The 15,976-nt window shown below is 55.8% G+C and overlaps 1 protein-coding gene across 1 annotated transcript in view; it reads right to left on the bottom strand.

Moving 5' to 3' along the window:
* The window catches only part of COL22A1 (collagen type XXII alpha 1 chain), a 242,480-nt gene that overhangs the window by 208,479 nt on the left and 18,025 nt on the right, over nt 1-15,976 (bottom strand). The window contains exon 3 of the mRNA XM_032609582.1: nt 160-234. Within this exon, the coding sequence (XP_032465473.1) occupies nt 160-234 (75 nt within the window). The remainder of the gene's footprint in view (nt 1-159; nt 235-15,976) is intronic.

Here is a 15,976-nt window from a genome sequence, read left to right on the forward strand (position 1 = left end):
GAGCTGCCACCTGCACAGTTCAGACCGTCCTATTAGGACTTCGGTGAAGGACAGGAATGAGGACAGCACCAAGGCTACCCTTGAATCAAGGAGGGTCATGGTCAAGTCCAGCAAAAAGCACAGAAAGCAAGCCGTGTGGCGTGGCTGTTACTCTCTTACCTGTGATTTCCTTGGTTTCGCCATTGGTGTGCTTAAAGCGATCTCCCTCTACACGAAGGCTGGGGCAGAGCACGTCTGAGAAAAGCAAGAGGAAACAGAGATCGATGAGCAAACGCAGCCCACGGTTCCTCCAGGGCACGTGACATCATTGGGACCCTGCGCCAACCCCCCTGCATGCAGGACGTCCAGCATGGGGCAGACGCAGAGGCAGCGCCACATTGACGGAGTGTTTCATTTACTCCCAGATGTACTTGTTAAGCATCGGCTCTGCCAATACTGTGCTCATACGGGGATGAGATAAGAACAGGCATGGTCCCCACCCACAAGGAGCTCACAGTCATCCATTAGACGGAGTCAGACGTGGAAATCCACACGATCGATGGGGTCATAAGTGACAGAAATGGGTCTGGGTTGCTAGGGCACTAAGGACTCTGATCCAACACCTAGCCCAGCCTGGGGAGGTCAGGGAAGCTTTCCTGGAAAGCTGATGTTTGAGGTTTCCCTTAAAGGAACAGTAAGACTCAGCCAGATGGACAAAAGACCAAAAGGCGATACAGGCAGAGGGAACTTCATTCATAAAGGCAGGAGCTTATAGATGAAAATCTCAAGCCAGCAGGGTGTCAATGAAACAGGAAACGTGCTGGGGGCCCACCTACAAGGTGTCTGTTATGCCACCCCAGGGAGCTTTAGGTGCAATTCCAGAAGCAGGCGTAATCCCAGAAGAAGCAAGACTGCTCAGTTACACAAAGGCAATGGAGTCAGTCACACAGTGAAAAATACTTCATTATACGATATTACATAAACGCCTTATTATACGATATTACATAAATGTCTTATCTGAATGTCTTCATGATTTCTCACTTAAAAAAAAAAGTTGGAAGGAAAAGGGATTCTTCCAGTTGCCCTAAAATTCCCAGAAAGAAACTTACGGTTTCTTTCAAAGGGGACAGGATAGGGGACGGATAAATTAGGAGTTTGGGATTAGCAGATACAAACTACTATATATAAAATAGATAAACAACAAGGACCTACTGTATAGCCCAGGGAACTATATTCAATATCTTATAATAACCTATCATGGAAAAGAATCTGAAAAAGAATATGTGTGTGTGTGTGGGTGTGGGTGCGTGTGTAACTTAATCACTCTGCTGTACACCTGAAACTAACACAACATTGTAAATTAATTATACTTCAATTTCTAAGAATCCCAGAGAGAGCACCAACTGTCAACGTTAAGGTTCCAGGCCCAAGTGTTGGGTCCACTGCAGGTCTCCTAATCTCTCTGCCGGTGTCAGTACGTGTGACGTGGGACGCCTTACAAAATACACACTTGTTGCAGGGCTGCTTGGAGGACGAAGCAAGATGAGGCCGTAACAGGACTTAAATGTAGCACCCGAGGCAACTCAGTACAAACACTGCCCTGCCCTTGAAGCAATCCGGTTACTGTATACATTATTACAATAATCACACGTTATTAGGCAGTGCTGTCAACCCATCAATTCCACGTGCAGTAATCTCTTTTCATACGTTTTCACAAATGTTTCACTGCGGGACCAGTTTGAGGCCCCTTTTCCAATCAGCACTGAGGGGAAAGAATGAGATCCTCCCTGATTTGGGAGGAGGTATTTTTAATGTTTATCCCAAAGGCACCAGAGGTCTGACAAGCCCCAAGGAAGGAGTTATTTTGGAAAGAGCACGGAGTTGTCTGTCTAGAACCAGATATGCAAGAGGATGCCAGCAGTGCGCAGTATTTAGACGGCGCCACCCAGGACAGCGGCAGCTGCGGGTGACGGCCAATTGCTTTAAGGTTGGCAGTCCGCCAGAGGGACTGGCTGGGACCGTGCGTCACCTAAAATGAGTTGACTCAGAAGGTTCTAGCCTTGATTATGAGCAAACCTCTGGAGGCTGACACCTGGAGCTCAGGGCAGGCAAAGCTACTGAGCCTTGTCTCTGCAAATATCCCAAGGGGACGCCCTGACTCCCAAACCGGGACGGTCAAAGACAGTCCGAAAGCCACGACCACAGAAAAGATGGAAACGTTTCAAAGACGTTAGCGCTTGCCCAAACTGCTTTAAGAAATCAGTCCCCAAACCACCTGCCAATCCCCTTTTGGGGCCATCACTAAGCCTCATACACTCCAAAGCCTCAAGGGGGAATTTATAGCTGACTTAGTAAGTCAGGACGAATGGCTCCCAAAATACCCCCTGCAGCCAGGCTCCCCAGAGAAGACGGGGGCCCAGAGGTTCACCTCTTGGCAGGGAGGGAGGGTTAGCATCCCAAGTCCCTCTCAGCCCGTAACTACCTCCCTTTGGCCAAGATATGCCCACATCTTGGATAATGATCCATTTATTTCCACGTTAACTCATTTATTCGAACTAAAATACTTACAGAGCTCCAGACACATTCCAGGCACTGAGCTAGTTCCAGGGACACATAAGTGGGATAATAGATAAGACACCGTCCCTATCTTCAGGGCACTCGTGGGCTGTGAGAAGGACTGGGAACAGGTACGCTCAAGGAAGCGCCAGTGCTGCCGTGGCATCCTGTGTCCCCCGCTTCCCAGGCCCCTCCTCCTCAACCCCTGCTGCCACCTGGGTAAGGGCCCCTCGGCAGGGCCCCGTGTCCTAGAGCTGGTGGCACCACGCTCAAGGCACTGACTGGCATGGCTGTCTCCCCGGAGAGTCTGGACACCCGGCTGAGCCTCAGTCCAGCTGTATGTCCACTGCCTTCACGGCTCCAGGCACAGAACAGGCCTCGAGTCTGTGCTGAACAGAACGACCAGTGCCATCTGAGCCAAGCAGTAAAGGCTGAGGGGCGGCCTGGACGCCTCTGGGGCGTGGGCTGCGTCATGACGTTGACAATCAGGTGGGAGGACGCACGGGCTCCGGGACTCCTGCCACCGAGGTGTCGCACACACGGCTAGCTGCCACCCGAATCCCCATCCCCCACGCCTTCCTTGCTGAAAGAGCGTCACTTTTATTCAGAACGGCAGCATTTTCAGCCTATGGAGAACAGCTGTGGCTGGTTGGTCTAAGCCCGCCCTTCCAGCGAGGGATGGACCTGTGACCCAGTGCTGGCCAAGGACATAAATACCAGAAGCGTGCTTGGTTGAGGAGGGGTGGTGTCTTAAAAAGCTTTGGTTTCCCCAATGTAAGGGGACAGATAGGTAGAAGGGATTGGCAGGTGTACTTTCCCTTCTTCCTCCTTCAAACGTGGGACATAACATCTGCAGGACTGTCTAGAATTGAGGAGAGAGGAACTCCAGCTACCCCCAAGCCTAGGTGAAAAGCGTAAGAAAAAGAAACTCATTTTCCTGGTAAAGAAACTACTGACAAACTGGATTACCTTCACTTATCCAATCAATACAGATTTATAGGTAATCATTCAGGATCAACATAAAAAGTAGTTCTGGAATTAAGGATAAGGGTAAGTTCTCAGGAATCAAAACCTGTGCTTAATTAGCTCTTGCTTAGTTGGCCCATTTTCCTTCTTGAAAGTGTGAAAACAAAATAGACATGACTGATTACAAAGCCCCTGCTCCCCTGGAGTTCATGTACTGTCACCCACTGCCATTCGTATTCCCTCAGCTTTCAGGAAGGCAGAACATTCTAGACCTCTGGAGAGCAACGAGATCTCTTTCCACAGTAGGAGTTCTTTCTCACCAGAAGCCTTCGACAGAGGCCAAGTCTTGGTTGATCAGGGCTGCTGCTCCCAGAGGGACACACCATGAATTCACTGCAGTTTCCCGGGAAAAACGCTTCCAGCTGCCCTCAGTCTACCAAATGGCAAAAGGGGAGAATGTGTTTGAGCATCAGGGGAGGAGGGTTTGCACAAGGTGGTCTCTGCTGTCCTTCTGCTTCATGCTGAACACCCACGGTCCTGTCTAGAGAAGATGTGCCATGCTGTCCCCTGGCTCCCTGTCCCCTGGCTCTCAGCCAAGAGTCTCTCCAGCTGGGAAAAAAAGGGTGCTAGCAATTACTGAGTGCCTACTGTGTGCCATTCACCCATCTGGAAATTTTACCCACAACAACCATTCGAGGAGGTAGACGTTGTTTCCGTTACACAGATATTAAGAACTGAGACTAAGAGAGGTTAAGAAACTCACCAGATAGGAGGAGTATCTGGGTTTGAATAAAGGTCTACCTGTGTCTAGAATGGAGGAGTGGAGATGCTTCCCCGGCCTAGCTGAGCGGCAGCAGGAGAAGCAAGGAGCAGAGCGCCGAGGGAGGGAGGAAGCAGTCACTGCCCATCCATCACCTCCCGGCAGTCGCTGCTGAACGCAGCTAACCACAGATGGGATGATGACATTCCAAGTGGGCAGGGGAAGAGGCGGAGGAGGAAAGAGATGAATCAGACCCCCTGCAGACTCACGGCACAGTTCCTCCGCGGCTCCGAGGCCAGCCAGGAAGTCGTCCACACACCCCCACTTTGGAGAGCCAGGCCCCCAGGCCCCAGGGTCGATACGAATAATTAGAATCGTAAGGGTTTCCAAGACTGCGTGCCCACACGTCCAGGTACTGCGCTGGGTGCACGATGTGGACAGTTTCTGCTCTGCCAGGGGATGGAGTTATCCCCATGGTCAGGAGACAGATGTAGAGGGCTTGCTCTGCACAGACCTTGTGCCAGGCATGTCGAAGCCATCAGCACGCTGACTGACCACCCCCGCTACAGCTTTATGGGACAGGTGCTGCTGTTTGCAGATGTGGAAGGAAAGGCACACAGAAGTCAGCAAGATGTCCAAGGCCACAGAGCTGGCAAATGGCAAAGTCAGAGTGCTGGCCCCAGCCTCTGGCTCTGGACCACTACAGCATGCAGTCTCTCCAAGGTCACCTGCCCAAGGCCACACAGCACAAAGGCGCCCAAGTCTGTCTCCAAAGCCTGCAGGGACAGCCAGCCAGCATGCCACTTCCTGAGGCACCCCTCTGCCTCTGGACACCCCTGACATGTACAAGGGGCCCCCTCACTCTGCACCCAGCGGTTTCACGTGCTCTCCGAGTTCTACCCATCGGGTCCGTCTGCTTGTGCCCACTTGCACCTGGCTCTGGGCAGGACACTGGGGAACCTGGGGTGGGCAGACGGCAAGACCCTGCCCTAGAGTGTGTCCTCTGCTGGCACCAAATCCAGAACAGGTCCCGTGTCTTTCATAAAAGCCGTTAGGTGTTTCAAGACAGTCAGCGAGCGTCCTCCTCTCTCCAATCTTCTCCAGCTGAGCAAGCCTGGCTCCCTGGCAGCTCCCTCACCCGGAGGAGAAAGAGCAGAGAGAATCGGATCCCAACGGGAGCAGTTAGGAACCTAAGCGCACACGCACCGTAGCCTCACAGCTCCCGAGGGCACGGCTGAGGCATGCTCCCGCCGACAGATGCCAGGCTGTGGCATCCTGTTTGACACATGTCAGTGTAGTCATCATGCCCGTTTTTCAGATGAGAAAACTGAGTCTAAGAGAGCTCAGATGACCTGCTCAAAGCACACCCCTAGTTAGTGGTGCAAACAGAATTCAAACTCAGTATGGCTCCAGCACTCTCCTACTCACTACGACAAACTGACGTATATACACAGGGGTCTGGAAGAGCCTATATGACACTTACTAACTGTGGTTACCTCTGGGGGGCAGCACTTGAAGTGGGTTTTATTTCCTTTTTGCCTTTCTGCATTTTCAAATCTGTTTTAAAGGTCTGAACATGATTCGCTAGTACAGTATTCGCAGGTTATCAGTGTCATTCTTTTTTAAACGTAGGCCTGAGCCTTGCCCTGGGGCCCTCTTTGCTGAGGCAGGAGGCTCTAGGGGAGGGGGCGGCGGGATGGCCAGGGACTGGCAGGCAGCCATGAGGGCTGTTTGCAGAGGTGAACTGGAGCCCCGGAGGACAGCTGGTGCAGACATCCCCAGGAGGTCTGGGGGACGGCGGGGGCCTTGTGGGGCTCAATATGCACTCCTGGACCCAAGAGCTACCGGTCAGGGGTACAGGCCCCCATTTTCAAGGGAGCCACCATGGAGACAGACAGACAGACAGCTGGACAGACAGCCGGACAGATGGGAGAGAGCTCTGTGCCACGGCCAGCAAATACCTGCAGACGCTGGGAGGGTTCACTAGTGGGGGCCGAGGACACAGGGACACCGTAACAAGCAACGAGCACGTTGTTTGGAGTCACTAAAATCCTGGCGCATGTCATGAGCTCCCTGCAGCTCTCAGCAAGGGCAGGACGGGGCCTCTCTCTACCCATTTGCGAAATGGTGAGGAAGAAAAGGGAAGTGCTGGACCTGCCCTGTGCACCACCTACCAGCTACTTTAGACAGTTATGTGCTCTGATTTCACAGCAACCCTGCAATATGGGCATGCTGATGCATGGGGAAGCCAAAGCTCAGAGAGGTTAAGTAATTTATCCAACATCACACAGCCAGCAAGTGGCAGAGGCAGGAATCAAGCCAGGTAGTGAGGCTTGGACATCGAGCGCTGGACCACTATTCTACACACACATCTGAGCATTAGAAAGCACCCTGGGTATGAGTATAATAATAACCAGCCAGTCATCGGATAGCTCCACTGCCTCGAGGTCACACACAGGGTCTCAGCCAATGCTCTCACAGGGCAGATATTCGCATCCGTTCTTTACAGGTGAACAAGGAGCTTTCCCCGTTGTTAAAAAACACACACACACACACACACACAAAAACAAAAACAAACAAAAAAAAACACCTGAAAATTGTTATTAGCTGCATCCCAGGGCCATGGTGTGGACCGTGTGAGGAACAAAGAGGACAACCCAGGGTCCAGGTTCCACCTCCACTTCCTACTCTAGAACTTTCTGGAGATTCCCGGCCTGCATTTCCCTTCTAGGTCAAAGTGAATTGGCACCTGCTGCCTCCCCAGAGGCTCCAGATCCCCTCGGTGGTCGATGCCCACGTCCCAGGTCCCTTAGGCTGGAGGGAGGGTGTGGTCAGGGTGCCCAGTCTATGGGGGAATGAAGGCTAAGTGTTTTAGAGGCAGCCTGGTGGTAAGAGACAAAATACTGGGGCCTCCGGGGCCTGCTGACAGCAGGATCACCGCGTCTGGGAGAGCAGGGCCACCCATCCTCTGTCTCAGGAAGAGCACGCACGGCGTGAGAACAGTGAGAAGGAGAGGCTACCGGGCGCCCTCCCGCCCGAGCACACGCCTGCCTGCTGGGGTACAGTGAAGCGGGGACAGGGCCAGAGGGGGAAGTGCTCCCCAAGGCTGGGGAGGGGCAAGGTCTGGAGTCTGCAGACACCCACCACCCACGTCAGTTTCTCCTTCTGTGTCTGTTTCCAGACCCAGAAACAGGTGTAAAAGTTTGTGGGATTTTTCCCCATCCAAGGTCATCCCCAAGACTAAATGGACCAGTGGGTGAGGAGTTCACGGCCTGACGCCTGGCACCCAATTCGAGCTTGTTCGTTCCTTCACTCACTCAGCCAACACGTATTTGCACGGCGCCCGACCCATACATCCTGCCATAAGGAGCAAACGTGTAAACACGCAGACGAGGGGGCCCCACCCTGTTGGAGTGACTAGCCAGACAGAGGAGAGGGCAGAGAGGAAACACACAGACAAGAGAAGCGAGCCAGCTGCCACGAGTGATCAGTGCTGCTGGGGACACGTCGGTGACGCGGGGGCCAGGATGCGCATGGGGTGCGCCAGCCTGGGAAGACCTCCTGGCTTGGTGAGCTCTGGGCCAGGAGCTAAGAAGGGCTCGAGCAGCCAGGGAAGAGCAAAGGGAAGAAGGTCCCGGCGAGTGCAGAGCCCTGAGGAGGAAGGGGCTCGGCTGGCCCAGAGGTGGGAGGGGGACCGAGCCCTGCAGCAAAGCCGGGAGCGTGGAGAGAGGAGAGGTGGGTCAGGGGAAGTCTCTTAACCCCAGGCTGCGTCTGTAATTCAGGGCAGGGAAGAGATGGCTCTGCCCAGATACAAGGGGGCCGTGACCCTGGCCAGGGGCAGTGAGACTCCTGTGAAGACGGTGTGGTCTCGATTGTCCCCGGCCACTTGGACCTCCTTCCCTCCTGGGGACTGTCCCGTGGGCAGAGCACCAGTAGGTGTCACCAGAGACTGCAAGGACCTCCTGTAGGACTGGCAAAAGGAGCCTGGGGCAGTGGGGCGGCAGGAGGTAGGCAGAGCCCTCGGCCAGCCTGAACAGGTGCCAGGGCCCAGCTCAGCCCAGCAGTGACCTTTGGCACCTGGTGTCTGAGAAGCACCGAAATGCAAACCTCCTTCCCTTCACGCCGCGTCCGACGACTGCCTGCCATGCACCTGGCGCTGAGCCGAGCCAGGGCACACGCTAAGGGGCCTGCGGAGCTCAGGGAGCTGCCGTCCAGCAGACAAGATGGAAACTGGTCAAGTACGGCCCTGATGTCTCCAAGAGCTCTGTGATTATAACCCCTGCAAGGTACTGAGGCCAGTGGGGGCATGAAAACAGTGGATCAAAGGGTGTCTCTACTGAGATCTGAAGGATGAGTCAGAGGCGAGAAGGTGAGAGCGGGAGGAGGGTGACCCATCAGGGGTGCAGGCCAGGGCCCGAGGGTCAGGGAGCATGGACACATGGCCAGAATGGCAGACAGAGAGATGAGCTGCAGCAGGGGTGGGGCCGGGAGGGGTGGGGGGTGATGGGTCCTGGCAGGAGGTGCCCCTCGGCCTGGGGGCCTGACACTGGCGGGCAGGGGTGGAGGAGGACGGACCGGTGAGGCTACCACAGTGGATACTGGTGGCTTCGAGCCATGCGGCGGGGGCGAAGCAGGGAGGGGTGCTCAGGCCCTGGTCTCTCTGGAAAGCAGAATGGGCAGGCTGGTGGCCTAATGGGTGAGGAGCGCCCCAGAAAGAAAGAATGTTCTGTCCTGAGCATCTGGAACCCTGCAGGAAGAACCCAACTGGAACCAGAAAACATAAGTCCAGTTTCCGATGCTTCATGTTTGAGATGTCTCTTAGACACCTAGCAAGCAACCGGATCTGTGAGCCTGGCTTTCAGACTCCGAAACAAAGCTCCAGGCTTTTGATGTGGGAGTAGCTCCTTTGTAGACACAGCCTTTAAAGCGCTGGGAATGGAAGAGATGGTTCAGAGATGGAGACAGAGGAGAGAAGAGGTCCCAGGGTAGGTCCCAGCCTCCAGCTTTGCATGTCGGGACATGAGACCTGACCAGCAAAGGAGGCTGAGAAGGGGACGCTGGTGGGCCAGGAGGGGCAGAGAGGAGGCGCGGAGGTCCAGAGGAGGGAGCGTTTCCGATTACAGGATTAAGATACTGGCCTGCCGAGTAACAGAGTTCATAACCAGGGACCCAGAGCTCAAGCCCAGGCGCGTCCCACTCCAGCATCACCCCGCTTTGCGCTACAGCAGCTGCCGTGTGGACGGCCACGGAGGAAAGGCCTCGTGGGGGTGAGCCTTTGCTTTCTGTGCGTGGCACCGTCTTTTCCAACCCTCCGAGGCTTGTTTGCTCGATTCTAGAACTGAATCCACACTCTCAGTACCTACCCTTCAGGGTCCTGGCAGGCACTGGACAAGAGAACGCACACGAAGTGCCAGACTCGGTCCCAAGGCTGCCGTGATCTCACCCAGTCACGTCCTCCTCCTGCCCACTCACCCCAGGACCGAACCCAGTCTGCCGCCCTTCCCAGGAACCCGGACCTTCCGCTGGACCACAGCGGGAGGGGCACCCCCAAAGCTTTCTCCCATGGCACAGGGTCCCCAGGGAGCGGGCTGCTGAGCAGGGAGGAGAAACAAGGCAAAGCAAAACCCTCCCTCCTCCTACGTGGGCTCGGAGAAGATGGAGAAATATAAAACCAAATAAGGGCTTCCCTGGTGGCGCAGTGGTTGAGAGTCTGCCTGCTAGTGCAGGGGACACGGGTTCGAGCCCTGGTCTGGGAGGATCCCACGTGCCGCGGAGCAACTGGGCCCGTGAGCCACAACTACTGAGCCTGCGCGTCTGGAGCCTCTGCTCTGCAACAAGAGAGGCCGCGACAGTGAGAGGCCCACGCACCGCAATGAAGAGTGGCCCCCGCTTGCCGCAACTGGAGAAAGCCCTCGCACAAAAGTGAAGACCCAACACAGCCAAAAATAAATAAATAAATAAATAAAATTAAAAAAAAAAAAAAACCAAATAAGTGGCACAACGGGAATTTATCACATGAACGCACGGAAGGGTCGACGAGACTCCCTGTGGCCCGTGGAGAGGAGCTGAGACCTTCCGCCGGGAAGGCGCGGGGAGAAGGGGAGCCCACGGCGGTAAGAGGCCTCCGGAGCCCCGGCTCCGGGGGCAGTGCTGACCTGCGTGTGACCAGGACAGACCCCCCCCCCTCCCGCCGTCTCAGGAAAGCACAGGACTGGCTGAGGAGCCCCACGCCTCCCCACAGGCACATCCCCAGCCCTTGTGGTGCCTGTGCTTCTCACGGGAGATGGGCAAACAACATACGACGCTATTTATCCTGCCTACTTGCGGCCACATCCTCTCCAGCAGCATGTGGCCTGGGTCAGACCGTGCCCAGACTCAGGGTCGTGTCCTCAGAACTAGAGCTCCGGTGACCTAGGCAGGCCACAGGGACAGGAGGCCCCAGAGGCAGCGGGGCCGAGCTCAGCCGTCCACTGCGTCAGGCCCCTGAACGCCTGTGGGAGCAGGCAGCAAGGTGGGGACCTCTTCACCGGTTCTCAGGGCACTGCACAGGGGTGGAACTAGCCAGCCCTGATGCTCCTTTGCTCCTGGCCCCTCTGCCCAAGGGCTGGTGGAGGTGGGTTCCTGGAACGGCCACGGGCTGTGTTCCTGTGGGGACCCGAGGGAGGCTGCTGGGACGTCACGGCCAGATGGCAACGAGGGGCAGCCGGTGTGGCCTGGCTCCCCCCGCCCCCCCAGACAAGTCCAGCGGTGAAGGCAGAGCTGTGACTGGAGACGGCGCTGAGGCCTGCAGGAAGGGTGGGGACGTCCAGCGCACACACTCCAGACGGGGGCCCCGCCCACGCGCTCTCCCAGCCCCACCCCGGGCCGCCTACTGCACACGGCCGCCTCCTCTGGGGGTCTGCGGAAGAGGGGCCGGCTGGGGGTGGGCACATGGGGGTCACCTGCCTCTGTGCCCCTCCACGGCTGTGGATCCCCACCTGCGGCCCGGGCTCTGCTTCACCTGCCGACGCCACACCTGGAGCGTGAAGCTGCTGGAGCTTCCTCTCCCCCCAGTTCACCTCAGCCAGCTGCCCAGCCCATCAGCCCCTGCTCCTCATGAGAGCACCACCGCGCGCTGGGTCCTCCGTTCAACTCTACTCACTTTCCCCTAACTTCCAGCCACCCTCCCGCCCACCCCGCCCCGGCCCTCAGACCCCATTCTTGGGGGGTCGCCCACCCTGCCTCTTCAGCTCCGCCCACCCCACCTGCCCGGGCCGCTGGGCTGCGGCTCCAGCTCACGTTCCCTCTCCATCTTGATCCTGGTGGCATTGATCCGTTCTGTGGTGTAAGGCGTCGTCACCTTAACCGCCGCTCTGCGGCAGGGCTGGGAAGAGGACAAGGCCAGCACGGGCCTGAGGCCCACACCTAACAAGCCGCACCCCAGCTGCCCACCTGGAGGGCGCAGGACCTCGAGAGTGAGTCTCCTTAAACCCGGAGCCTCACCGGCCTCAGCTGCACCCCACCCTGTTTCTCTGGGTCTCATTAATGACCTCGAAGCCACTGCAAACACGAGGAGCTCAAAACAAGGACACACTTGCTCCTGCCGTCCCACTGCTCCATCAGCGTCCCTGACCTCCGCTACCTACTTCCGCCTCAGACAAGGCTCTCGAGGCTCCCGGGACCTGGGATCTGGCTTCCCCACCACACAGAACGCAGAGGAGTGAACGCCCTGGGGATGAGATTTCACCAGCAGAGACAGGCAAGAGCCAGCAAATGAATTCTCCACCCATCTCCCCGCCCCATCAGCTATTCGGAGGGTGCGGATTCCACGAGGGCCTTTCTGCCAACATCCTTCCTGACTCACCCCAAGCTCTGGGTCGGGTGCAGCGCGGGCACCTCAATAGTGCACCAGCCCCTCCCCTCCCGAGCCCCCCTCCTCCCCTTCCCCACACTCCTGCAGTCCTGGGATGCCGTGCCCAGGATGAGAATCTAAATTCTGCCCCAGGTTACCCTGGACTCCTCCCACTGCCCCTGCTTCCTCTGTCCCCTCCTTGCATCCGTCCTCCACCCAACAGCTCCGGTGAATGGAACTCATGAACAGGTAGCACCGTGCTCTGGACGGTAGGGTACACGCCGTGTGTCAACATTCACCAAGCCGGACACTTCAGATACGCCCCGCTTTCGGAAGGTTGCCTATGTCTCACTATAAAACGTAAAATGAAACAAAGTCTTCAACGGCTTGGCATTCAACTCAGAATAAAACTCCCAACACTTCCCACAGACACAGGACTCCATCCAGGAGCTGGCCTCTGCCACGGTCTCACCCTGTCCCTCCCCGATCTGCTCCAGGGCGCACGCTCCCTGGTTTCTCGGTTCCTTTATATAACCCCAAACCCGTTCCTTTACATAAAGTTTCCTGTTCCTGGAATTCTCTTTGCGGGCCTTTTTCCTGGTGTGCCCTCCAAGGGCCCCCAAACCACCAGACCTACAGCAAATCCCCTCTTTCTTGTTTGTTCTTAGCCTCCCTGGTTATGTCTGACAGAGGGCACTTACTAAAATTTCCTGCTAGAATTTTCACTTATGTTTCAGTGCTTTTTCTATGGTTTTGTTCTCCCCTGAGATAGAGGGTATGTTTATCCCACGGACTCCCAGACGCCCCTGACCTGCAGTCACAGTTTCCAGCTCACGGACAGCATTTCATCAAGAGCTCCTGGACCCACGAGTAAAATGCTGTAACAAGGCCACCAAGTGGGTTTTCTCATCCCCATGTTTCAGACAAGGACACTGAGAGTCAGAGCACCCAGGTGCTTCCTCAAGGACAAGTGCCCGGCACCTGCTCTGTGTCAGGCGCTGCTGGAAGCACTTTCATACTTTAACATATTTAATTTTCATAGGAGAAGGTGGGACTAGTGCACCCATTCTACAGATGAGGAAGCCAAGCACAGAAGTTAAGTAGCAAGTAAAGAGATGAAAATGGCAAACGCAGGACTTCAAGCCAAGGTCCATCAGCCTAAACATCCAAGCACTGACCTATGATACAAACTGCTGGGCCTCAGAAGTTGAGATGAAAAAAGAGAAAAAAAAAAAAAGAGAGGGAGAGGGAGGGAGGGAGGGAGGGAAGGAGGAAGAAAATTCTCTAGTGCTCAGAACTTTAAAAGATCTGCACATTCACTACAGGTTTACTGGCTCCTTTTTTTTTATGCTCAAGGCCCTTTGTGGCCTCCAACCAACAACAGTCTCACGGACATCACGCTGGACACCACTGGCCAGGCCCTGCTCATCCGCCCAGTGACAATGGAAATGCGGCAGAGGCTGGCTGACACTGGAACCCTCAGCTGAGGAGCCAGGGACCCTAGTTAGGTGTTTCTGGTCATCCCTCCCTGAAGGTGGGCTGTGGCATCAAGTTCACGCACAGCAAGGAGGAGGGGGAGGGGCGGACTCCGGGTGTCACTCCAGACTCCAGCTGGCCTGGGCCGCTCTCCCTGTGACCCCAGTACCTCTTCAGCTTTGGTGTCTGGGGCCTGGTCTCAAGGGATCAAGGTCACTGCCGTCCATCTTACCTCTAAGTTCCAGTGTGCAAAGAAACAGTGCTGAACTGGTTATTTTCACTTTCTAGGCCGAGATTTTTGCATCCGGGACCGGGAGGAGGTTGAGACCGTGGCAGTGGGCACGGGGCTCGCTGCGCTGCACTCCCAAAGGCGGCTTTGCTTTCTCTGCGCTCTGGCTGAGGCCTCTCTGAAGTGGGCACGTGGGGACCGGGCCTAGACTTAACTCGGGTCTCAGGATCCACAGATAGTTGTGGACTCTTTGCCAACGTGCCCACGGGGGAGATGCCTCCTGCGCACATCCACGCAGCCGGTGGACAGCAGAGCTGGGTTTACAACCCAGGCCTGCTGGATTTCAGAAAGCATATTCTTTCAACCCCATTTTGTTGCCTCCCTGACAAAAAGGAGACAAAGAGAAAACAGAGGGGGGAGGACAGGCCAAGGGACCACACCCACTCAGACCCCATGCTGCTCTTCTAAACCACTCTGGACTTCCTCGCCCAAGCAGCCCACTCCCACCTCCAGAGGTACAGCGGTTGCCCACCTGTTCTCCCGAGAGCGGATCATGTAATCCCCGGGCCCAGGGGCTGTGAGGGGCGGCCGTACGTGGGGTTTGTGGGCAGAGCTTGACCTCGTTTCCTGGGGTGTGTTTGCCCCCATGAGGCCCCCATGAGTCAAGCCCAAGTGAATAGGACGTGTGAAGAGAAGGGGGCTGGGTGGGCTGGGGCCAGGATGTGACCCTCCCGGGCCGCCGTGTCCTGGATGCCACTGGAAGGGGAGGTAACCACCCGTCTCCCAGGCCCACGCTAGGCGGATGGGACGTGTTTCCTGGGACAGTTTTTACACTTGATGGGTGGCTTATAAACACAGACTGCACAGCAGGCAGGCTTCCTTTTGCTCTCCTGCCCCAGGCTCATGGGTCAGCGCCGCCCCCGTGCCGCGCAGGGTTCAGTCAAGGCGAGCAGAGGTCACTGGAGGTGATCAGCCCTGCATCCCAACCTCCTGTAACTGAGGTTTCCACTCCCTCTGCCAGCACAGGCTGCTCTGGCCCACGGGTGCCTCGTGGGCAGCCCAGCCTGAGCACAGGGCAGAATCTGGGGCCCAAGGCAGACGCGGGTGCAGCAGGAAACACCCAGGCCGGGCCGCCCTGCAGGGGAGCTGAAGTCCCCACAGGCCTGGCCCCCTCAGGGACCCTCCAAGAGCACCAGTTATCACTGTCCCCTCTTTGGTCACTTATCCTTACACCTGGTCGTTAGACTGATGCAAGGAACAGGAGCCTTTACTGAAAACAAGCAAATAAAAACACACTATGTGTCCGTTACTGGATCAAGCAAAATTGGCTACTTCAGAAAATAAGAGTAGGTATTTCACAAGTGCCGACAGACACTCAAAAGGCACTGATTTTTAATACAGCTCTATTTTTCTAAGCAGCTGCACGTCGCCTGTTCCAGTGTGAGTGGCAGGAGGAAGGGGTGTTTGCTGTGCTGACCGCCCTGTCTAGGCTCACGTGTGTGGGGGGTGGGGGGGAGGGGCACATGTGTACACTCATGTGTATGTATGAGTGGGCACGGGTGAGTGTGTCTGTGTGCCTGTGTGTGTGTGACTTTGTGTGTGTTTCTGCTTGCGTTTGTATGTGGATAAACGCAAAGAAACCAGAGTCTGTGTAATTAAAAGGACAAAGACAGACACATTTTACAGCAAAACAAGTCACGGAGAACGTACGGCTTTGACAACTGCTTTCCTTCAGGCTTCTGTGAAGCGTGAGGCTGTATCAGAAGCATCGCAATTAATCAGCCACATTTCTTGGAAAGCCCCAGACATCGTGTAAGCCCCGCGCCCCGCACGCCCTCTCGCAAGTGTGAATCCAGTTCAGCCAGGACAAGGTTCACTGCAGGATGTGAGAGACACTCAGAAATGAAGAATTTCTCCACGTATTTAACTATATAGACGCAAATTTATATACAGACCGTGTATACGTGTGTATACATTTTGCAAGTGCCAATTTCACTGTGGCCACTATACTTTATCCCTTTATCAACTCAAAACGAAAGCCACTGTGGGAAATGCACAGTTGAACCCCCCTGGGCTGGAATTCCTGGCATGACGATACCAGTAAACGAGACGGTCGCGCCTACGTGGATGCATTCTCTGCCTGGGATGCCACCAGGAACAAAGAGTGCCGTGGCTGATG

Source organism: Phocoena sinus, chromosome 17, assembly GCF_008692025.1.
Source record: "Phocoena sinus isolate mPhoSin1 chromosome 17, mPhoSin1.pri, whole genome shotgun sequence".
Taxonomy (NCBI): domain Eukaryota; kingdom Metazoa; phylum Chordata; class Mammalia; order Artiodactyla; family Phocoenidae; genus Phocoena; species Phocoena sinus.